Source organism: Lemur catta, chromosome 4 (genome assembly GCF_020740605.2).
Source record: "Lemur catta isolate mLemCat1 chromosome 4, mLemCat1.pri, whole genome shotgun sequence".
Classification (NCBI taxonomy): Eukaryota; Metazoa; Chordata; class Mammalia; order Primates; family Lemuridae; genus Lemur; species Lemur catta.
The window spans coordinates 20044250-20068173 of record NC_059131.1 but is presented as its reverse complement, the minus strand read 5'-3'; the positions used below and the strand labels follow the sequence as shown (position 1 = coordinate 20068173).

Here is a 23924-nt window from a genome sequence, read left to right as displayed (position 1 = left end):
CCTGAGTGCATGAGGTGGTGCAATGGTTAACTATGTCCTGATTAGTCAGGGTCTATTCTCACACCTGGCAGGAGGATTACAGTTGGAGGCAGTGGGAAGCCCTGTGAATCTATTTTTAGTTTAAAGAATGACAGGAACTGAGAGTCACACCCATAGCATAACCCCATATTTCAACAGTTATTTGAGGAGGCAATATCACTGAATCCTACAACCTAACCACCAGAAGCACCTTATTGCACAAGAAAAGCATTAAGTCTTAGTGAAAGAGGCTGTGACCTTTAATCAATATTAGAAACACTGTCACCTTCTCATTTTCATGAAGTCATGTCCCTCACTTTACTAATTCTCAAAATATGTGGTTCCCTTTTTACATACATATACAAACACTTTTAAACATAAATATCAAATTCAGAAGAATCAGATGAGCAGATAGATTTAGGAAGCCAAAAGCACAGAAGAAAAGGCCAGTCACCAGATTTTCCAAATGATCATCTTCACTTCTCTGGCCATTCAGTTTCATATATTATCCCAAATATCCCAATTTGCATGGTCCACAAGGTCTTCCTTTGGGATTCTGAAGCAATCAATAGCCATATTTGTCATTAAGGTGGGTTCTGCCATCTCCACTTTGGCCTAGATCAGAGCATTAAAAAAAGATATACATACATTTACTCTTCCAATGTCAGGAGGGACAAGATATCCAGACATCAGTAGGACAAAAAGAAAACAGATAAAGAGGTTTCTTCTGTGATAGAAATTTTACTTTTTGTTTACAATTTCAAAATATGTTCTCTTTTCACTTCTACCCTACCATTTATTAGCATATAAAAAGCAAACATTTCTAGTAATTAAATTTCTGTTAATTACTAGTACATTAGAAACTGCATTCATAGAAAAAGCAAGCTGTGATAAGCATATAGGGAAATAACCATCTCATGCACTGCCTTACCAGCATGTGTAGGAACATAAAACCAGTACAATCTCTATAGAATGCAACTTATAATATCGTAAAAATGTTCATACCTTTGCAGGTTAACTTTCACAAATTTTTCCATAGATGCACCTCTATACTTTATATATTATACATATTATAAAATTACATACATTAGAGGTACTTATTGCAGAGTTGTCTGTAATGGCAAAAGACTAGAAACATAGCAAATACCCTTGAGGGAACTGTTTAAATAAGTATAGCCACACCATAAAAAAGAATGATGCTGCCATAAAAAAAAAAAAAAAAAAAGAAGTCTATAAATAGCTATGAAAGGATCTCCACATAGTACTAATAGCAACATGTAGAATATGCTTCCATTTGTGTAAAAAAGTGGTGAAATATTATGTATTTTATCATCTATATAGGCATTTTATAATATATATATAAGAATTCATAAGAAACTGATAATATCTGGTTATTTTTTGAGGGAAAAAACTGAGTAGCTGAGGCATAACCAGAATTTTTTTTCTTTCTTTTTTTTTTTTTGAGACAGAGTCTCACTTTGTTGCCGGGGCCAGAGTGAGTGCTGTGGCGTCTGCCTAGCTCACAGCAACCTCAAACTCCTGGGCTTAAGCGATCCAACTGCCTCAGCCTCCTGAGTAGCTGGGACTACAGGCATGCCCCACCATGCCCGGCTAATTTTTTTTTTCTATATATATTTTTAGTTGTCCAGATAATTTGTTTCTATTTTTAGTAGAGACGGGGTCTCGCTCAGGCTGGTCTCGAACTCCTGACCTCGAGCGATCCACCCGCCTCAGCCTCCCAGAGGGCTGGGATTACAGGCGTGAGCCACCGCGCCCGGCCATCTTTCTTTTAACTTAATAAAGAAAATTTAAAACACATGCAAAAGTAAATAGAAAAATATAATGAACACCATGTACCCATCACTCAGCTTTAATAATTATCAGTATGTGGCCAATCCTGCTTTATCTATTATTACCCTTCTCCTATCTTCCCTCGTCCTCCACTACTGGATTATTTTAAGGTAAATCCCAGATGTCATTCTATCTGTGAACACTTTTTTTTTTTTTTGGAGACAGAGTCTTGCTCTGTTGCCTGGGCTAGAGTGTCGTGGCATCAGCTTAGATCACAGCAACCTCAAACTCCTGGGCTCAAGCAATCCTACTGCCTCAGCCTCCCGAGTAGCTGGGACTACAGGCATGCGCCACCATGCCCGGCTAATTTTTTCTATATATTTTTAGTTGTCCAGATAATTTTTTTCTATTTTTAGTAGAGACAGGGTCTCGTTCTTGTTCAGGCTGGTCTTGAACTCCTGACCTCGAGCGATCCTCCCACCTGGGCCTTCCAGAGTGCTAGGATTACAGGCGTGAGCCACCGCGCCCGGCTGTCTGTGAACACTTTTAAGGACTTCTTCCAAAAAACATAGCTCAACATCATTCACACTTAAAAAAATTAACAATAATTTCTTAGTATCATCAAATATCCAGGCAGTGTTCAAAATTAATCTGACTGGCTAATTTTTTTTAACAGTTGTTTGTTTGAATAAGGAGCCAAACAGGGTATACAAATTATATTTGCTTGATACGTCTCTTTAGATCTACCTATTCCATCAGAAGGGAGACTTTTCACTATGTTCTCCTGTAACTTAACTTATTTTGAACCTTAAATATATATTACCTATTCAAAAATATAAATAAATAAATCCTAGAGGAAAAGAAAAGTAAAAACAATTTACCTTCAGGTGGGACCCATACACAGTAGTCCGGGTCATCATCAGGATATTTGGAAGAAAGTGTTGCTGGAAGCTGCAAAGAAAAAAATGGACTATTTCATACATTTTTTATGTTTTTTTTTTTTTTGAGACAGAGTCTTACTCTGTTGCCCAGGCTAGAGTGCCGTGGCGTCAGCCTAGCCCACAGCAACCGCAAACTCCCGAGCTCAAGCAATCCTTCTGCCTCAGCCTCCCGAGCAGCTGGGACTACAGGCATGTGCCACCGTGCCTGGATAATTTTTTTTGGTATATATATTTTTAGTTGTCCAGCTAATTTCTTTGTATTTCTTTAGTGGAGACAGGGTCTCACTTGCTCAGGCTGGTCTCGAACTCCTGAGCTCAAACAATCCTCCCCCCTTGGCCTCCCAGAGTGCTAGTATTACAGGCGTGAGCCACCATGCCCGGCTTTTTTTTTTTTTTTTTGAGGCTGGATCTCGCTCTATCACCCAGGCTGGAGTACGGTGGCGTGGTCACAGCTCACTACAGCCTCAAACTCCTAGGCTCAAGTGATTCTGCTTGTCTTAGTCGCCTGAGTAGTTGGGATTACAGGTATGTGCCAAAAATGTTAGCAAAAATGGCTTATTTTATTCAAAAGAATTTTAATTCCAAGAATTACTGTCCCTATGCCTGTCAGCAAACAAAAACTAAGAGAGAACAGTTTCCATTGATGATCTTGACATAAGTAATCTATTTGTGAGAGCATTCTCTCTGAACCTAGATTTTTTCCCACAAGGCCACAACAGACTGGTTTTCAGCCAGTGAAAAGTGATGTGAAGCTCTTTAAAAGAGGTAGTTAATATATTGCAAGTATGAGTGCTAAATGGTATAACCCCCAGAAAGGAAAATTTGGCATTTGCTTTTTGTCCAACATGCAGAAAAGAGTTAACAGAGTAAGACTCACTGCTAGCCTTTGAAAGCCTGTTTGTAAGACTGGCCCTTGTCTGGCACCTGGGAACCTGGATTTCGGGAGGGTTACTACTACTCTAACTGACAAGAGTGGCTCACTGTGCCTAAACTGTACAAACAATATGGTTTATGCTGAATACCTGCTTTCCTTCTGAAAATCTGGAATTTAGGTACATGATAGGCAGGGAATGCCTAGGTGATCAGTCTCCAATAAAAATCCTGGGCATCGAGTTTCTTACGAGCTTTCCTAGTTAGCAACATTTCACATATGTTGTCACAACTTATGGCTTAGGGAATTAAGCATATCCTGTGTGACTTGACTAGAAGAGGACCCTTGGAAGCTTGTGCCTGGTTTCCTCCATATTTCACTCCAGGTGCCTTTTCTCTTTGCTGATTTTGCCTGGTATTCTTTCTCTGTAGTAAATCATAGCTACAAGTATAACCATACGCTGAGTCCTGTGAGTCCTCTTGTGAATTACCTAACCTGCCAGTGGTCTTAGGGACCTCCTGACACAACCCAGCAATCCTACTTCTGGGAGCTTACCACATCCACATAAAATTATGTATACACAAGATTATTCATTATAGCATTGTTGTAATAAAAGACTGGAAACAATCCAAGTTTCCATCTATTGAGAACTGGCTACATAAAGTATAGCCATATAGTAGGAAGCTCTCAATATATAGGATGATTTCCATAATAAGTTAAAAAAATTAAGACGTAGAATAGAGTATACTATACTCTACCTTTTGTGTAATAAAAGGAGGAATATAAAAGCATATTATTAAAATGTCTTTGTATGGCAAAACAAAGATTCATAAACTAATAAAAGAGGTAACTTGTATGTGAGTGGTTATAGGGAACAGGGTGAATGAAGACAATAGAGAATTCAAAAATATAAATAGAAGAGAACTCAGATTTCTAAGAGGCAGAGATAAAGCTACTGGGAACTCTGTTAAGTCAATCTCCAAAGTAAGATTTACTCTTCTGGATGTGGCCCATGACAAAGGGGTTCATTTTTACTCCCAGAGAAGTGAAATACTTACTTTGCCTGGACCAGAAGCTTTCTTTTTCTTCAATTCATCTCTGCTTTTCTCATATTCATTCTTTGATGCTAATATAAGAAAGAAAAAAAGTGGCAATAGCTATTTTCAGTGTAAGTAAAATAGGAAGAAAATTCCTCCTAAGAGAGCATTACAATTACTGAAGACAAGATGCCCAGGACAATCCAGTTCTCAAAAATTCCTCTACTACTATAAAAACTATATTAAGAAGACAGAATTCTTCCTTAACTAATAACTCTAGTTTTTAAGTCCTAAGGCTATTCTACAAGCTTGAATATAAACACATCAAGTGAAAAAGTAAAGGAAATGAGGTTGATTTTACTAGTCCACCAATTAACCATCATAGGTAAAATGAGAGAAAGCAGTTCTTTTACTCGGCCAAACTTTCAACCAATTTCTTTTAATAGTTTTGGAACCACTCCCATTATAGTTACATACTCGACTCTGGGAGATGTAAAACTGTGGAGGGCTTCGCACAGCCAGAGAGAAGCATTGAGGCATCAGGTGCTTTGTGGGGCAGGGAGAAGGAACTTCAGGAGGTAGAAGAGGAGTACAAGAAAGGCTACTGGGATGGCATCAAACACAAACCTCTCATACATTCCAATTTTGTCCAGGGCCCTAGCGGCAGCATCTACCCAACATCTGTAAGGCCATTCTCTGTGCTGCCTCCATGTTAGCTGCCAGCCCCTCCTCTATAAAACCAGTCAGCCGCCTGTGTGCAGAGCAACAATGGAGTCTGCTGTACTACTTGCCTGAGGGTTCCTCAAGTGATGAAGCTGTTCTGCTAATCTCTTGATAATCTTTATTCTGTTCCACCTGGCTGAGTTGAGTCATGTTTTCTATAAAAAGCAGTAACAAAGCATATTGTTATTATTTAATTTATGGTGGAAAGATAAGAAAACAAAAGGAGAAGCTAAATACATACATAATCATCCAGTTTTACTATCATCAGCTTCAGCTAATCTTAATAAGGTTTTCAATAAATGTGCCTCCAGATGCATAATAGAGAAGCACCAATTTTCCACTTAAAAAACTTGCCAACTTCATGGAAAATTTTTTGGCAATACTTACCAAAAGTCTTAAAAAGGCTAGAAATTTGGCCTAGAAACCCTACTTCCAGGAAAACATTACAAAAAAAAATCATAGATGAGCACAAAGATTTATTATTATATATGTAAGCATGTTTGTATTAATAATAGCAAAAATTAAGAAATAACCTACATGTTTAACAATTAAAAATTAATTAAATAAATTATGGTACATGCATGTGATAGACCACTATGTCTCTTATTAAAAACCACATTTTAAAAAGAACAGTTTAAGAGAAGAAAAAACAAGTTACAAAATAGCATGTATAATATAATCCCAATGTTGTAAAAAATTAATTAAAAAAACACCGATTAAAAAAAGGCCTTGGGCAGCCACGGTGGCTCATGCCTATAATCCTAGCATTCTATGAGGCTGAAGCAGGAGGATCACTTGAGCCCAGGAGTTCCAGACCAGCCTGAACAACACAGCAAGACCCCATCTCTACAAAAAAATAGAAAAAAAAATTGCCAGGTGTAGTAGCATGCACCTGTAGTCCCAGCTACTCAGGAGGCTGAGGCAAGAGGACCACCTGAGCCCAGGAGTTTGAGGTTGAAGTGAGCTATGATGACACCACTGTACTCTAGCCCAGGAGACAGAGTAAGACTCTGTCTCCAAAAAAAATAAAATCAAATAAAAGGCCTGGAGTAATCCCTCATCAGCTGTGAATCTGTGGATTTACTAATTATTTAATCATATAAACCAAGTTTTAAAATCTGTGCTATTTTTATACACATATTTACTTTGGTCCCTTCAACAAAAAAATATAATACTTATTGCTCCCCTTCCTACTGGCATGTTATATCCACCCTCACAATGTATGGACCAAAGACCAGACTCAGAAAAAAGTATGTAAGTATCTTTTTGAAAAGGCCAGGCATTTTGCCAATAACTAAACAAAGTAGAATATAAATACAAAAGATTTATCTCTTACAGATGAGGAAACAGTAACTTTTCTGTTTCTCAGACAACTGAAGGTGTCAAGAGAAAGGTTACATACTAGGCCTGGTATGTTTAGTAGACAAGCCTGGTTTGTTTTGGAAGTAGACATGCATGCAATTCCCACACACATTTACTTCCAGTTTTTATGTTTCTCCTCATGCTCCTTATTTTCTGTGAGATCTTTACCTCCCTAAGCAGTTTGACCAATTTGCAGAAAAATAACTCCTGTAGTTGACAAGGAATGAGAGGGTACTAAAAGGATAAACAATGATCTCTATGGCTGGGGTTGTGGGAGATTTCTCTTTTCTTCTTTGGACTTTTATGAATGATCTATAATTTCTAAAATGAACATATATTCTTTTTATAATCAGAAAAAAATACTTTGAAAAATCCATCAATTCCCTCTTTCAATATTTTTCATCAAATATTAATATTTGCTAAAGTGAGTGGATACTATAAAATCCAGATGTTCTGCTAGGTTCTATAGACAAAAAGATAAATGAGGCATGATCCTTCTTAAGAACTTTACTCCAACAGGTACAATCATGCTTAGCTTCTGCTTTAGGGATGGGGGAAAAATGAGTAAGGGGTGACTTCTCCTGAGACCACGTGATCAGGCCCTATCATCCACCCTACTCCACTGTCCTCCACCTCATACAGTGGCAGCAGGTCAGAATTTTTCCAAAGCAGCTGTGGCATTAGATTCTACAGCTTTCAATTTTCTGTAATTCTGGAACAGATTGGAAATATTCACCCTTAATTTTCAAAGGGGGTAAATAATGATTGGCAGTCAAAGGAAAACCAAGAAAGTTTATTTCCTTACTATAGAGACAGTGTATCACATATATAAAGTCAAAATGCACAAACAAAAACTGGCCTTGCTTACAGCCTGTTCCACTTGAAATAAGAGAAACTAAAAAAATTGAGTAAAGAAAATATTGTCTATTTTAAAATTTTAAAATTAAAAAAAAAAAAAAAAAAAAAGAACTGGCCTTGCTTTTTAAAACCTATCCACAATCAATGCAATTGCCCACTGAACAATACAAGAAGGAGAAGAAAGATATTACCGTGGGTTGGGGTTTCTTTAGAATGTGTGAGATCCGTGGGAGGCCTCGTTTCCTGTGCTGCTGTTTCTGGCTCTATCTCTGGCTGTGGCCTACTGCTTCCATCCTCTACTTTTTTCTTTTCATGCTCCTCCTTTTCTTTCTCTTCCTCCTCTTCTTCTTCCTCCTCTTCTTCTACTTCAGGCTCATCCTTCATTCTCAATAGAGTTGGAGGGAGTTCTGGACGCTTGGGGGGTAACTTCTATGAGGGAAACAAAACCATGAACAAGTACTTCTACCTAATGATAATACAAGAAAAATCTCTTCAAGAAGGTTAAGCTAAATGTGTAGAATGTCTAGCCTCTCTAGGTCGATGTACCCCAGAAGTCTGCTGGAAGGACTTTCACATGAAATTTTACTCATCTTAGGATCCTAAACAAGTATCTTAAGTTTCTAGGTCAAAGATTATTAAATACAAAACACCTGAAAACAGCTTGTAGGGAACTAAAACATTTATTCCAAGTGAGTAGCAGCTACCGGCATTCTGTCCTGTTATGCCTTATGATATTACAATATCTTAATTTATTACAAAATCTTCTAAGGAATAAATCAAATGCACATTCCTAAGAAATAAATCATATGTACTACTTTTTCATTTTAGATTTAGCATAATTTCAAGGAAACAAGACAAGTCAATCAGTAAAACAAATCATGAAGAAAAATTTCTTGAAGAATAAGGCCAGATATTCACTCAAGACCATTCAATAAAAGCACTTATTAGAAAAAGTTGGTCACAGTTATAGAATAGAGAGAAGGCACCAAAGTTTATCTTGTTTATATCATCTTTTAAAATATGATTTAGTGCAGTAATCCTCTAAGGAGGGCTTTTTAGTAAAAAGCCTCCATCATGGGTAAATCATATTCAGAATATAGAGCTGGGACTTCAGGCCTCTGCGACCAGAGGGCAGTTTACCCTAATTCAAGGTGTTTGGGGCTGAAATTGTGTTCCCTGCCCCATCCCCAAAATTTAAGTTTGAAGTCCCAACTTGCAGAACACATCAGAACATGACTGTATTTGGATATACAGTCTTTAAAGGTGATTAAGTAAAGCTGATTAAGTTAAAATGACACTGTTAGGGTGGAGTCCTAATCCAATAATGCTGGTGTCTGTAAAAGGAGAGACACCAGGGGTGCAAGTACACAGAGAGACAACCATGTGAAGAGGCAGCAAGGGAGAGCCACTTGCAAGCCAAGGAGAGAGGCCTCAGAGGAAACCAACCCTGTTGGCATCTTGATCTTGGACTTTCAATCTCCACAACTGCAAGAAAATAAATTTCTGTTGCTTAAGCCATTTTATTATGGCTGCTCTAGAAAACTAACACTCAAAGTTCAGCTCCTTGGCGTGATGAAAACCTTCTAAAAGTTGAATCTATGAATAGGAATATACACAAAGCAAAAATATATGCCAGTGAGGTGTTATAGTGGAAAGACCATGAAACTCAAGGGACAAAAGACCTGATCTAATTGCCAGCTTAGTTACATAATGCTATTATGATCTGTTATTTAACCTCTCACTCTTTCCTCATCAGTAAGAGATAAACATTCCTACATGTCATAAGGTGTTAGAAGGATTAAATGAAGTAAGGAAAACAATATGGCAGAGACAGGTGCACACACCAGGTTTTTGTTTTTGTTTTTTCAGACAGAGTCTCGCTCTGTTGCAGGGGCTAGAGTGCCATGGCATCAGCCTAGCTCACGACAACCTCAAACTACTGGGCTCAAGCGATCCTCCTGCCTCAGCCTCCCGAGTAGCTGGGACTCCAGGTGCTCACCACCACACCTGGTTTTTTTATTTATTTTTAATTTATTTTACTATTTTTATTTATTTATTATTATTTATTTATTTTTAATTGCCTGGCTAATTTTTTTTTTCTATTTTTAGTAGAGACAGGGTCTTGCTCTTGCTCAGGCTGGTCTCGAACTCCTGACCTCAAGTGATCCTCCTACCTCAGCCTCCCAGAGTGCTAAGATTACAAGCATCAGCCACCTTGCCCAGCTGACACACCATGTTATTAACAATATAGTCTGCATATTACATCTATCCACCAGGGAAAAAGCATTTAATATAGGAAACCCTCTTTTCTTCTTTTTTTTTAAGAGACAGGGCTTCAACATTACACAGGCTGGAGTGCAGTGGCTTAATCATAGCTCACTGTAGGCTCAAACTCCTGGGCTCAAGTGTTCCTCCTGCCTTAGCCTTCTGAGTAGCTAGGACTACAGGTACACACCACCATGCCTGGCTAATTTTTTTTTTTTACTTTTTGTAGATACGGGGTCTTGCTATGTTGCACAGGCAGGTCTCAAACTCCTGGCCTCGAGCAATCTCCCACTTTAGTCTTCCAAAGCACTGGGATTACAGGCATGAGCCACTGTGCTTGGCCCAAGATTCATTCCTAAATGCAACAGTCATCAGAAATTAATAAACTGGTATTCTAATTTATAAATCATTTACTTGCAAATTGACTGGCATGAATCAATTCACGAATTCTTAATAACCCTAAGCTGAAGAGAAAGACCCAAGAACAAAGTTCTGGAAAAGATGTGATCAGAACAAGCCCATATCCTTTTCTCACATTACCAGGGAATAAATCATTTGCATTTTCAAAAACAAAAAAAGAAAGAAAGAAAAACTAACTCAGGAATAACTCAAGGGCTAAAAGTTTAACACCCTGACTCACAACTTACCCCTACTGTTCCAGTTTTTAATTTGAATTTGCTTCCTCCTTTCATGGCACCAAAGAGAGGCAATGAGAGTTTTTTAGCTTTGTTTTCTCCATCTGTAGTCTGACTTTCAGTCCTAGGAAGAAAGAATAATTATACATATCTATTCCAGTGAGTTTTGGCAAAACAAAAATTATCACAAAATGAATATCTAAGCATGCAACAATAGAAAGAGGTATTCAGGCCAGCAGAGTTTGAATGAACAACAGTAATGCTGACTGTCAAAGACACAGAGCTATTAAGGGCAAGATGAGGTTGCTCTCTTAGTCTAGCAATTTGCAACATGCTATATGACTTCAAATCCATGAAATGACTACAGTACAAAGGTCACTGGCAAAGGGCAATGTATAATTATGACCATGTCTTTACTTGGATGGATCCATAGTATAAAGCCCTATTTCCCGCCAACCTCTAAAGAGTGCCTTAAGGAGTACACCCTTGTTATACTGACAAAGGCATAGTGAGACACTGCAACTGGTAAGCTTGTCAACATTCTCATTGGCTAAAAATAGTCATAAAAGCTAAGTCCACTAGGCCAAAGCTAAGGAAGAGAAAAGTTGAAATTAGAAACGGGAAGGAGAAAACAGAGTAAAAACAAAAGGTATGGCAGTTGAGTTGACAAGACATTCAGAGAGTAGACAAAGGTGGCAATGAGAAGATGGCATGAGGAGACAGAGGAAAACTTAGAATAACCATACGAGACTAGGGAAGAAAGCCCTGCACTTTCTTCACATTGACCATGGGACAGCTCTGCAAACTGGAGTATAAGGACAGTACTGGCACTCCTAACTCATAGTGACCCATACCAGACACTGGCCACCCTGGCCCACCTTGAAGCCCCACTTGCCACTTCTACCTTTTTTACCTAAGTCTAATCCCCTCAGCAGCCCTCTTGAGCCCAGCCCTACCCTCTTCCTCCCTACCAGAGTAAAATCCATTCCCTTGCTAAGGCCACCAGAAGAATCTTGCCTGCCTGGCCCAAAAGACCCATTTCCAAATCATTACATTTCACACCCTTCCTCAAAGGCCTCAGGAAGGCTCTGGCATAGAAAGATAAAACCAACAGCAACAGAAGTGCTTTTTCAGTTACATCAAATAGCTGAGCTGGCCTGTGCAAAGACTGGCCCAATAGAGATGAAAAAGCAGAAGATGGGAATCACCATCAAGAGTTGCTTGGGAAATGAGTGTGGCAGGCAGAAAGTGTGGAAGTTCAATCCTCAAGTAAGAAGAGGAGGGAGAGGATACACAGCATCCAGGCCAGTATAAAAGTAGGAAAGGGAGGAAAACCAAGCAAACACACAGACTGACAGCAGGAGAGGAGGCTCTGGAGGAAGCTGATGTTATGTCTTCTAGCCCAGAACTCCCAGCAAGGGCTGACTTATCAAATTAAAGGATTATAGAATTAGAATTAAAACTCACTGATAGTTTGTTTACCCCAGATATGCCTCCAGAGTTTTTGCCTTTTCTCTTCAAAAACAATGTTACAAATGATGATGGTAATATATATGCCAGCACTTTAAGTACTTTAAGCACTTTATTCATTTAAGTTTTGTACCATAATTACCTCCAATTTACAGATGAGGAAAGTGAAGACCAAAGAAGTTATATAACTTACCCCAAAATGCCTAAAAAGTAATTGATAGAGCCGAGAACTAAACCCAAGAAGTGTAACTCTACTACTAACCTGTCTCCTCACTATCAATAAGGTAACTCAAATATCACGTCGGTCAAATGGATTTTTGTGGACTGATCTAGAAATCACTTTATTAAATATCCAAACTATATATAAATCTTTGAATAAACCTGCTAGTAATTTGGGGATGAATTTTCTGTACAGATGAGAAAGGGCCCCAGAAACATTTTACTTCTACATCTATGTAAGAGGAGGTAGCTTTCAGTATCTAGATACTCTTCTATGTAATGCTCCCAGCATCAAGTTGTAGGTTTTATACACAGGGGTGAGGGACTTAATAAATGCTTACTGACAATCTAAAGCAACCACTGTCCAACAGAATTTTCTGCAATGATGGAAAGGTTCTATACAGTAGCCACTAGCCACATGTAGCTGTCAATCACTTGACATGAGGCTAGTGTGAATGAATATCTGAATTTTTAATTTTACTTAATTTTTAAAAATTTCAATTTTAATAGCACATAAGGCTACCGGGTGTTATGCTGGACAGCACAGGAATAAAGAAAATAAGAAATTTTCTAAACTTCATAAGTGGGTGAATCATCTAGCTAGTTTCGATTTTTTTTTTTTTTTTAAGAGACAGGGTCTTACTCTGTTACCCAAGCTGGAGTGCAGTGGTGCCATCATAGCTCACTGTAACCTTGAACTCCTGGGCTAGCCAGTGTCACTTTTTGAGATGCCCACCTGGATTGTGCTCATGAGGGTTGCTTATTTCTACAATAACCTACTCTACATTTTTGAAATTTGTTGATGAGACCACATATAACAAAATTTTAAAATACTGTCAGATTGAAAGATTGGATCTTTCTCCCTCTCTCATACACACACACACACACTCAAAATATCAGCCAAGTGTAGGAAGAATTATTACCAAAATCTTGTTTACAAATCACTCAATAATCTTTTAGATGTTTGTGAATAGATTTAGATTCATCTGTTCCAATAATTTCCCCAAAATCAAAGTTAACAAGAAAATTAACTTCCAGGAGATTATGTTTTCACCACTTTCAAAGGAAGAAATCATACTTAAAAAAAAAAAAAGTGTTTAAATACACTAAGTTGTTGTCAACTGGTTCTTAGGAATGACAGATACAGGCATTAAAAGACAATCTGTACTCATCTTTTCATCTGTGGTTTTAAAATCATCTAAGATTTATCATTCCTGAGAAAAGAGATTAAAAAATGACTAGGTGTAGATTTAATGTGAAACAATGAGAAACCCTACTATTCAAGATTGTCATTCCTGATTTTGAAATGTGGCTGTGCCAAGCTCTTGTCAAAGCTAATCTAGTGTGCTTAATCTAGCTCCATTGCTTTAACCCCAGGTTTATGACCAGAAGAAAAAGAAAGAGAAAGACGGCAAGCTAAACCCTGCTTCACGCTGAGCCCTACTTCACAACTTCCAGCCACTTGTTTATGAAGGAAAATGTAAGTCAGAGCCTTTCCTCTCAGGGATCTCCCTCTTCTCCTCTCTCCACCTTCCTTGTGGGAACTGGGGCTTTCCTAGTAAGAAAGGTCTCTAAACCCCCACTTCCTCCTCTTGCTTAATGTATACAATATTAACTTTCACATACCCAGGCTCTGAGAGGTGTTTTTTTTTTTCAAAGCAGAGATTTACTTTTATTAACAAATATATTTTATTGGAACAAAATTATTAATATAATTTTTACTTTTTCCAGCTATCTGACATTCAAAACTAGAACTGTAATCACGTTATTGTAAATTTAGGACTAAAACAGTATGGCTATTTGATACAGGATTTTCTTTTTTAAAAATTCAGTATATTTGAATAGAAATTATATTCATATGTTCAAAACTCACATGGTATAAAGGATATATACTGGGAAAAGTTCTCTCCTCCCATTGCTGTCCCCCAGCCACCCAGTTCCCCTCCTCATTGGCAATCAATGTTATCAGTTTTTATAAATCTTTCCAGAGATCCAGTAGCAGATGCTGTTGATACTCCTCCCAGATTCCCTTTACCAGGCCAACCAGCTACTGCAGACATTGTCTGCTACAGGCTCATGCCTACAACCTTCTCAGAATCGCTACACCCCAATCCCCCACCCGTCATGGCCATTGAAGGGTTGAGGAGGGTATAAGCCCAAGCCCCTTCCCTCCATGGCATCTGTGGCACCATTCAGGCTCTCCTGAAACCACATCTTTGCCCAGCTTCTTCCCCTGCACTGGCCTCCTTCACACCCATACAGATTTCTCCTGAGAGCACTCTCTCAGTAAATCACTTGCAGACAAATCCCCATCTCAGAGTCTATTTTTAGGGAACCTGACCTAAACAGACCTTATGCCTACATAAGCAATGGCCTACTTACCTATGTATTCTTCCCCTATCATCATTTTTTATACAGATAGTACCTGTTACATACTTTGTACCTCGCTTTTGTTACTTAATATATCTTGATAGTGTTTCCATATCTTACATAGTTTTTTCATTTTTTATAGCTATACAGTATTCTATTGTATATCTATATTATAATTTATTTAACTCATCCCTTTTGATAAACATTATGGGATTTCTAATCTTTTACCATTATAAACAATGCTGCAATATATATTCATCATTTTCTATGTATGTGAGGGACAAATTCCTAGAAATAAAATAGTTAGATCAAAGGGAATGTGCATTTGTAAACAGGATAGATACTGCCAATTTGTCCTGCATAAAGAATGCACTAATTTGCTCTTCAATGAGCAATATAAGAAAGTGCCTTTTCAACATGGCTTCATCAGCACAGTGTATCATCATACTTAATGAACCTTCATCAAATCCACAGATAAATAATGGTGGTACATTATAGTATTTGTATTTCTCTTATGAGCAAAGTTGAGCATCTTTGTATATATTTAAAAGATATTTGCATTTCTTTTTCTGTGGCCTGTCAGTTGACATCGTTTGCTCATTTTTCTCTTAGGTGGTTGGCTGTCTACTTACCATTCATAGATCTTTATATATTAAAGAAATTAGTCTTTTGTGCTTGTTGCTTTTTAAAGAAGTTTATTCTGCACTAAAAGACTTAAGTAAAACCCTTCAGAGCCTTCTAATGAACCAGAAATCAACATAGTTTTCACTAAAATTCCTCTAGCAGTCTATATTTCATAAACCAAACAGGTTTTTAGTTACTCTATGAAACCACAGTTTTCTGTGCTTCAAAGGGTTCCTTGTATAATGTTTCTACTATGTAATCATTACCAAGAAGATAAAGGGATAATTCAAAATGTTATCTACACTGCCCTGCTTATTTAAAATTCCAAACATAACTAAGACTTACTTACTTTTTCAGTTCTGGAATCTCTGCTGGCTTTACAATTTTTATTAACCCTTTAAGTCTCTGTTGTTCTTTCCTCAGTTCAAAAGTTCTCAGGTGAAGTTTCTTCCGGGACACACCATCTAAAGCACTCCCTGATTTCATTTCTGACATGAATGCATCTAAAGAATCCTGAGATGGTGATTCTGATAGAGCTGTCCAAGAAAGGGATAACATATGTTTAGAAAAGATGGGCTCTAATATTTTTAAATTCAGTCAAAGGTTCCATAGAAAAGTCACTAACAAAAGCTGTACAGAAGACATCACTGATATTAGGAATAAGAAAACAGGTTGTAGCTGTGAGACACTGAGAAGTCATTTTATCTCGATGGGCTTCATTCACCTCAACTATTAAATAAAGAAGTTAAAGCAAATTATTTATAATGCTCTCTCTCATTCTAAGGGGCTTTGTTGCCCCTTAGAAAGACTTCATATTCTGTATGACGTATCTTACTAACCAATGTAGCCCCAGTACCTAGCATAGTGCACTATATATGGTATTAATATATCAATAAATATTTGATAAATGACTTACCTTTGCTTGAGGCTTTCAGCCTCTCAGAAATTTCAGTGAGTTCCCTTTCAGCATCATTTAACTTTGCAACCTGTAATACCCAAATCAACAGGGTTAGCTAGTTTTTCTTCTTTTGAACTATGTTTCCTTATTATCTTCCTCTTATTTTCACTATTATTACTATAAGTTTTAAGAAGATAATTCAGAAATCCATTTAAATCTGATTCTTATGGAGTTAACATTTTTCATTTGATTATTTAATTCTAATTGAATTAATTTCTGAATTAAAGAACTCAGAATTAAACAGAATGAATAACTCAGACTTTATTTTACTCAGAAGAAAGAGCTCAAGGTCTCTGTTTTCATTGATGAAACAAAAGGATTGATGATGGGTAATGTTTTAAGCTCTGAAGACTACTATAAATGAATTATCTATAAGATAAATTCCTAGAAATGAAATTGCTGGATCAATACATTTTTAATATTAAGATGTTACAGGACTGACCATAAAAAAGATTGTATTGTACATTCCCACCAAATGTTTGAGAGTCCATTTCCTCATTCTCTTCTCAAACTCTGCAATATTAATCTTTTTATGTTTTTTCTAGTCAAATAGGTAGACTATTACCTACCTATTGGGTAATAGTTAAGTAATTAACCTACATATTAACTAATACCACCTTATGACTATATATTACCACACTATGCTCCTCAAAATTCCTTTGACTCCTCTTAGCTGCCAGAAGCCTAAAGTCAATTTCACCTTAGATTGCCCTAACTTGGAAGTTTTTCCTTTCTTTTTGGGGGGTGTTATCATATCCAAAGAATGTTCATTAATGGATCAATACCATCATGGAGGAAAATCTCTAGCAGCAAGCCAAATTTTTTTCCCCAACACCTTGGATAAGACTAGTTGTTTGTTACTATTAGATTAAAAGATCACAAAAGTTATACTTCAGTGCCACATTTCAGTGCTACTACTTTAAAAATTATAATTATCATAAAACATATTTAAATAATACACTATTTTATTTAAAAATTAAACTACCACAGCCACTTCTATAAATAAAACTTGCCAATGATTCAAAGGTCTCTGGCTTCTCATCAATCTTGCCAGCCTTCTTCATTCGGTTCAGACGCTTCTTCTCAACCAGGCCAGTTCGATCAAGAAATGTGTCATCATCACTGTCATAAAAGTCTTCATCCTCCCAGTTCTTGGCTTTCCTTTTCCGAGATACTAGAGATGGATAAAATAATTGATAATAAAATAAGTTCAAGAAAAAAAAAGAAAGAAGGCTAGTAGACAAGCACCTTAAAAAATCACTATCAACTATTAAAAGAAGATTCTACAAGCTTTGAAACTATACATAAAAAGAAAGGGCCAAACCTTGAAAACATTATGCTAAATGAAATAAGCCAGATATAAAAGGACATATCACATGATTCCACTTATAGGAGCTACCTAAAGTAGTTAAATTCATAGAGACAAGCTGGGCACAGTGGCTTACACCTGTAAGCCCAGCACTTTGGGAGGCCGAGGTGGGAGGATTGCTTGAGGCCAGGAGCTCAAGACCAGCCTGGGCAATATTGCAAGTCCCCATCTCTTAAAAAAATAAATGAATAAATAAAATAAAAAACTCAAAATATAACAGGATATTCTTGTTTCTCAGAAATAGAGGTATTTTTAAATGCCAGAAGAAATAACTGAAAGAGTTTAAAGCTGCTACAGAAGAGGACTGAGGAGCATTAGGGCAAGAAACAGGTATATATTTTGTTATAAGCCTTTTCGTAGTTTTAGACCAGACATAAGTTACTTTGCAATAATAAAAATTAATTTTAAAATAAATAAAGATATAAGCCTATTAATAAGTGTTGCTATAGCCAGACTTCTTTAAAAAAACAAGGTAAATCTAACATATCAATATGGATAATATCCATGATACATCCTTATGTTAAAAGAGTAAGTCACGAAAGAGTGTAAGTAATGTGACTATATTTGTGTATCAGTGCTTGCTTTTTGTTAAAAGATCTATTTCCAAACACACATTTATATATGCATAAAAATGTCTGGGAGAATATAAACAATGGCTACTTGAGGATATTAAGATCAGGATTCTTTTTCTTTTCATTTCAAAATATTCTGTACATTTACCTTTTCCCCTATAAAGAGGTTTTACTATCTTTTGTGTTAAATTTTCCTTTTTTTTTTTTTTTTTTTTTCTTTTTAAGAAGAAAGGGCTCCTATATACTGACCTGCTTCCTGCCGCAGCAATCCCAAAGTATCAAGGATCCGACAAGCTTCCAGTGAGCACTGGATCATTGCCTCTTTTTTCTTTCCTGAGTGAATGGCCTCAGCCACCAGTTGTTTTCCAGTCGAATCATCCACAGGTAATCTGCATTGGTTTGGTGGGAATTGTACATAGCACTAAGCTCCTTTCCTCATGAAAACAACTAATATGCTAATAGCTGTGGGTTTTTTAGATGGTTTTTCAGTCTCTCAGTTCATCTTGTTCTGTCTTGCCAGGCTGGACTTCAAATCTTTACCTTCCACCTCTCACCCATCCCACCTGACTCCCCAATAACATAAGTGTCACTAAGCTATCAAAGCCCAAATTTAGGAAGAGCCTAAAATTAAGACTTAAGTTACTCTTTGAGTTGTTGTCTATAACCATAAATTAAAGCTGAAATTGGCCACCTTCCAGAAATGGACTTTAATAAGAAAATAACATACCTCACCCTGCAGAGCCAAGTGCTATGTCCCTGTTCATCAAATTCATATTCTAATTCTTCTCCTGTGGGAGAAAAAAACACAAAACAATGTTAATAGGATCTGAAAATTACTAGTTGATATGAGAAATGAGAACAAAGGTTAAATAAGTTCCCAAACCACACTGAATAATAAATCTCAATCCATTTCATATTATTCCTGGAGATTATAATCTGATAATAAAATTAGAATGAGTTTGAAGCAAAGAAAAAAGCAAACTGAGATCAAAATGGTCAACTCTCCAACATAGCTTTGTTCACTGTATGGTAGCTTTCACACTTTTTACAAGTTATAGACTTAAGTGGTTATTTTATAACAGTTGCCTAGTTTTTAGAAGCGTAAGTATTAAGTATAGAAAGCAGCCGTTCATATATTATTCACATATATAAAATATATACCTATATGTATATATACACACATATATACACATAAATGTTCTCTCAAAGTATTTTTACTGAAACAATTCTCTGTAGAAACATTTTTTAAAATCATATAAAGTCAAAATCCACGTTAGGAATTACAAAAGATCAGGTGAATTAGGAATAACGAATTACAGGAAGTTGGCTCAATTTCCCCACCACCAAAGCCCAGAATGAGATGAGTCAGGAAAAAATAGTTCCTTTTTTACAAGATGAGAAGAAAGAGTAAAAAGATTTTTGTGATTTTCTTTTTTTCTACCACTAAAATAATAAGGAATAATTTTAATATAAACCTGAAGCAACCAACCACAAATGCAAGAACTGAACAAGGAGGACAGCAGATAAAATACAGCATTTCTAAGTATAATGCTCTACCTGAAGCTCTAGAAAACAAGGATACATTTTACTGGTAGGGTCAGAATCTGTTTACATACCTTCTCGGTCAAAAAAACCTTGGAGAGCCTTTTTTGGATCCTTTATATAAAAGGCCTCCCTTTCTTGCTGAAACTCTAAAACAATGGGGTTCTCTTCAGCCTCTTCCTCTACAGCATCTTCTCCTATAGGATATGGGAAAGAAAGGAAAGATAATTAGACATGAGAAGAGACTATGTGAATGACACCCACCATCCTTTCAGGCTGCATAAAGGTGCAGTTATCTGGAATGAAAAGAAAAATACGTATTTGGGAGGCAGGGGTGAAACAGCCACAAAATCACCAGTATGAGCATCTTCAGGTTTTCTAAACTGTATGAAACATCAAAACTTGTTGTCGTGGCATCTTAATTTTTTTTCCTCCATCACTATATTTTAAAAGCAAAATTACCTACCACATTGTGGGAAAAAATCTGAGCTCCTCAGCTTGGCATTCTCCTCCTCTCACACTCAGGTTTAATACTTTGTTTCCAATATAATTTCCCAATACTTTTTATATCTGCCAGGTAGAATGGTCTACTCATTACTCCTTTAAAATCATCAATTCCTATCCTGAATACTAATCCCAATGCTCAACTTCATAACAGCTTTTCCTCTCCTTCAAGTTCCAGCTCAAAACTCTTCTCCTTATAAAGTTTCACAAAGACCTAAGTCAGTGCTGTCCAATGGAAATATAATGAAAGACATATATATGTAATCTTAAATTTTCTATTAGCCACATTATTAAATGAATAAGAGACAAAATTATTGCCATTTTAACATGTAATCAATATAAATATATTGGGCCAGGCACGGTGGCTCACGCTTGTAATCCTAGCACTTTGGGAGGCCAAGGCAGGAGGATTGCTTGAGACCAGGAGTTGGAGACCAGCCTGAGCAACACAGTGAGACTCCAACTCTACAAAAAAAATACAAAAAATTAGCCAGGCATGATAGTGCATGCCTGTAGTCCCAGCTACGTGAGAGACTGAGGCAGGAGGATCACTGGAGCTCAGGAGTTCAAGGTTGCAGTGAGCTATGATGATGCCACTGCACTCTAGCCCAGGCAACAGCACAAAACCCTGTCTAAAAAAAGAAAGAAGAAAGAAAAGAAAGAAAGAGGGCGATAGAGAGAGAAAAGAAAAGAGAAAGAAAGGATATATATAAAAAATGAATGAGATATTTTACATTCCTTTTTCAGACTAAGTCTTCGAAATTCAGTGTGTATTTTGCACTTACAGCACATGTCAATTTGGACTAGCCACACTGCAAGTGCTCAGTAACCACATGTGGCTAGTGGCTACCATAATAGATAGCACAAGTCTAAGTCCTCAGTGATTGCTCCCTTCTCTGAACCTTTACTCTAGTATATGTATGGTTTCTAGTTTTTGTTTGGTACTTCAAGTAATTTCATAATATTTATCTTGTCTTCCCAACTACATCTTCTATCTTTTTATAGTCCTATCTCCTGAATATCCATCCTTCAAAATGTCTGGTGTTATAGAAAATTCAATGTATTCTTTTTGCTAAGGGACCAGCTTTCTCTGATTAGATATTACAAATTTCAGGATATTTTTACAAAGGATGAAAAATCAAGATAATATCCTATATTGATATCTCATTTATTTGATTGAATGTAGTTCCACCCCCTCCAGTGATAATCATATACCACAAGGCCAGTATTTAATAAATAAATATTTTTACCATTAAATGGTAAAAAAAATAAATTAATTAACTGCATGCTGAGGACGAGTTTTGAACAACAGAGTGCATTAAGAACAAGTTAAAAGAACTCCATAGTGACCATATTCAATTTTTTTACATCAGTAAAGTGCAAATTATGTTTTCCTTATCTCAGGGTCATGAAAAATTGTGTGAAAAAAAAGCATTCAAGGGCACTGCTAGTAATGAATTCAAAATATTAAGCTATGCCAGCAATTTTAATTTCTTACCCATTCCCCAGGTGCAACCCATCTCATCATCTTGGCTACTAGTATTTCTGTTCCTTTCAGTGGTATCCATTTCCTTCTCTTCATCTGAGTCTTCTCCTAGCATCTTCTTCTCCAACATTTGTTGCTGCTTGCGCAGTTCCTTCAACTGCGTCACCGTTAACTCGGATTCTGCTTCTCGGTCTTCCTCTGGTCCCTTATGAACCAAGCAAAAAAGTTCTTTCAGAGTTCAGAATTCTAGAAGTTACTTTCAGAAATACAGCAATGTGTACAGAGGTCTGGAGATGAGGGGCCAGACTGATTCCTCCACTTTTGTAATCGCTGACTGGGAGAATTTCCTTCCTCAACAAAAGCTTAAGAAGCTCAGGAGCGCAGCCCGGTGAGCTCCTGAGATTCCAAGTGTAGATTTTTCTACTTACCTGCAGGATGAAGAGCCGGGTGCTGCCTCCAAAGCGAAGAACATGCCCGACGTGGACCCGACAATAGGTGCGGGGTGGGATGCGAGTTTTGTTGAGAAAAGTGCCATGCGTGCTTCCCAGATCGTAGAGGTAGAAGCCCGGCCTGTGGCCCTCGCATTCTCTGTCTGGGCCGGACGCCCTGTGCTGCAGCACAGCATGGTAACGAGACACAGAAGGGTGCTCCAGACACACGTCGCAGCTAGACAGCCTCCCGAAAAGGCAGTAACTCGTCCCTTCCAAGCTACGGGTGCCAAGGATGGTGCCGCCCTTCAGGGTCTCTAGGCTGTAGGGGGCCGTGGTTGGGCCACCCCATGGCGGCTCTTGGTAGGGGGAAGCCCGGGCCGAACCGCCAGGGGAAGAAGATGCTGTGGGGGGACGTGGCTGCTCCTCCTGTGGACTCCTGGTGTCCCCGCTGTCCAGCAGAGGTGGCGGGACGTCGGGCTCCCCAGAATCGGGGTCCCGCCGCGCCGTGAGCCTTTCTTTCTTCACCTCCTCAGGGTCTGAGGGATTGGTAGCCGGGTCTTTATCCCGCACCGCCGGGGGCACCAGCAGAGATGGCTTCTTGAAGTCGCCACTGACTTCTTGCGGTGTCGCTGGCTCCGACTGAGGAGAAATATCAGCCATCCTAAACCGGGTGCAGCCTCGAAATCTGTTCCTAGAAACCTCACCCTTCGGTCTCTGCGTTCCTCTCCACGTCTCCCTCTCCCAAACTCTCAGTGACTCCTCCGGGTAGCAATGGTGGAGTTGCTCCTTCACGACCCAGAGCGCTGTGAAGTGGTGCGTAACACGGGAAAGTCATAGTAAGAGAAAAACAGAAAAAGGCTGTTGGGCTGCTGGGCAGAATAGGGACATCTTTAGAGGTTGCAACAGGATTGTAATAACTTCCTGTGGCATAGCCTGATTGAGAAGAAGCGCTTCCGGGAGTCTGGGACCACTAACCACCTACCAGCCTTCCGGGCCAAACGCGACCCTTGCCTCAGGCCTCTCGGGGTCCGACAGCTGCCCAGCCGCTTCTGCGACGCAACAGTGCATAGTGGCACCACATTGCGTCGATTCTGGTCCAGACCTCCCCATCTTCCGGCTGCCCTGGACATCCGGCAACCTCAGGACCCTGTGATTGGCGCCTGCGCCTGCTGACTGTGACCGAGGACCCCTCCCCAGAGGAATTTGGACATTCCTTAGGTTCAGTGCTTGTCCTGCGTGTGCCTTTCCGTGAAATTAGGAAGAGGATGATTTTTCTGTTATTTAGCTCATTCATTTATTCGTTCCGAGACAAATTATTGAGGCAGCATAGTTTAGTGCTTAAGAGTGCAGACCCTGGAGCTTGTGTTGATTTTCGCCCTCATAGTTTGTGACATTGGGCAAGACACTGGGCTTCAGCTCTCACATGTGAAAAATGGGGATAGTAACAGTATCTGCTTCGTAGGGTTGTTAGGAGAATTGAATTAAACAATAAAAGTGAAGCCTGGCGTAGAGTAAGCATTCAATGAAATGCCAGATAATACTGTGTGCCAAGATCATGACCATAATGAGAAAATGGGAGAATAAAATTGATTAAGATTTTATTGATTAAGTGCTAGTTAAAATCCAAGGATAAATGCTGTAACAGAGACATGCTAAGTGCTGTGAGAATATAGAAAGGGAGATGTACTGGGGAAGTGATGGAGGGTGGTGACTTAAGCTGTACTTAAAAATGAATATCAGACTGTCAGGGATGTGGGGGTTGACAGGGCATTTCTGGCAGAGATCACGGCCTAAAGAGTCAACTATGGAAATGCATGTTGTTCTCAAGAAACTGAGTAGTATGATATTGTTAGAACTAAGGTGGTCATTTCTGCCAGA

At 38.2% G+C, this 23924-nt stretch overlaps 2 protein-coding genes across 4 annotated transcripts in view; one reads left to right on the top strand and one right to left on the bottom strand.

The window, feature by feature from the left end:
* Positions 1–23924, top strand: part of SUPT7L (SPT7 like, STAGA complex subunit gamma) — a 49661-nt gene that overhangs the window by 16502 nt on the left and 9235 nt on the right. Inside the window, exons 2-5 of one of the 3 annotated variants that reach the window (XM_045549301.1) lie at positions 13568–13670; positions 17750–17841; positions 18312–18467; positions 22050–22110. The gene's annotated coding sequence lies outside the window, so the exon portion shown is untranslated. Of the gene's footprint in view, positions 1–13567; positions 13671–17749; positions 17842–18308; positions 18468–22049; positions 22111–23178; positions 23265–23924 lie in introns of those variants that run through there. The other 2 variants (XM_045549300.1, XM_045549299.1) reach the window with 2 other exon arrangements.
* LOC123636743 (solute carrier family 4 member 1 adaptor protein) lies at positions 304–23207 on the bottom strand. Its single transcript, XM_045549298.1, has 14 exons — positions 22044–23207; positions 21628–21820; positions 19700–19822; positions 18811–18871; positions 18333–18472; positions 17156–17316; positions 16101–16170; positions 15534–15720; positions 10514–10625; positions 7793–8030; positions 5450–5536; positions 4680–4747; positions 2691–2760; positions 304–633 (listed from the first exon to the last, which is right to left on the bottom strand). Exons 1-14 carry the CDS (start codon positions 22704–22706, stop codon positions 584–586), a joined length of 2223 nt encoding a protein of 740 aa, XP_045405254.1. The 5' UTR covers positions 22707–23207; the 3' UTR covers positions 304–583.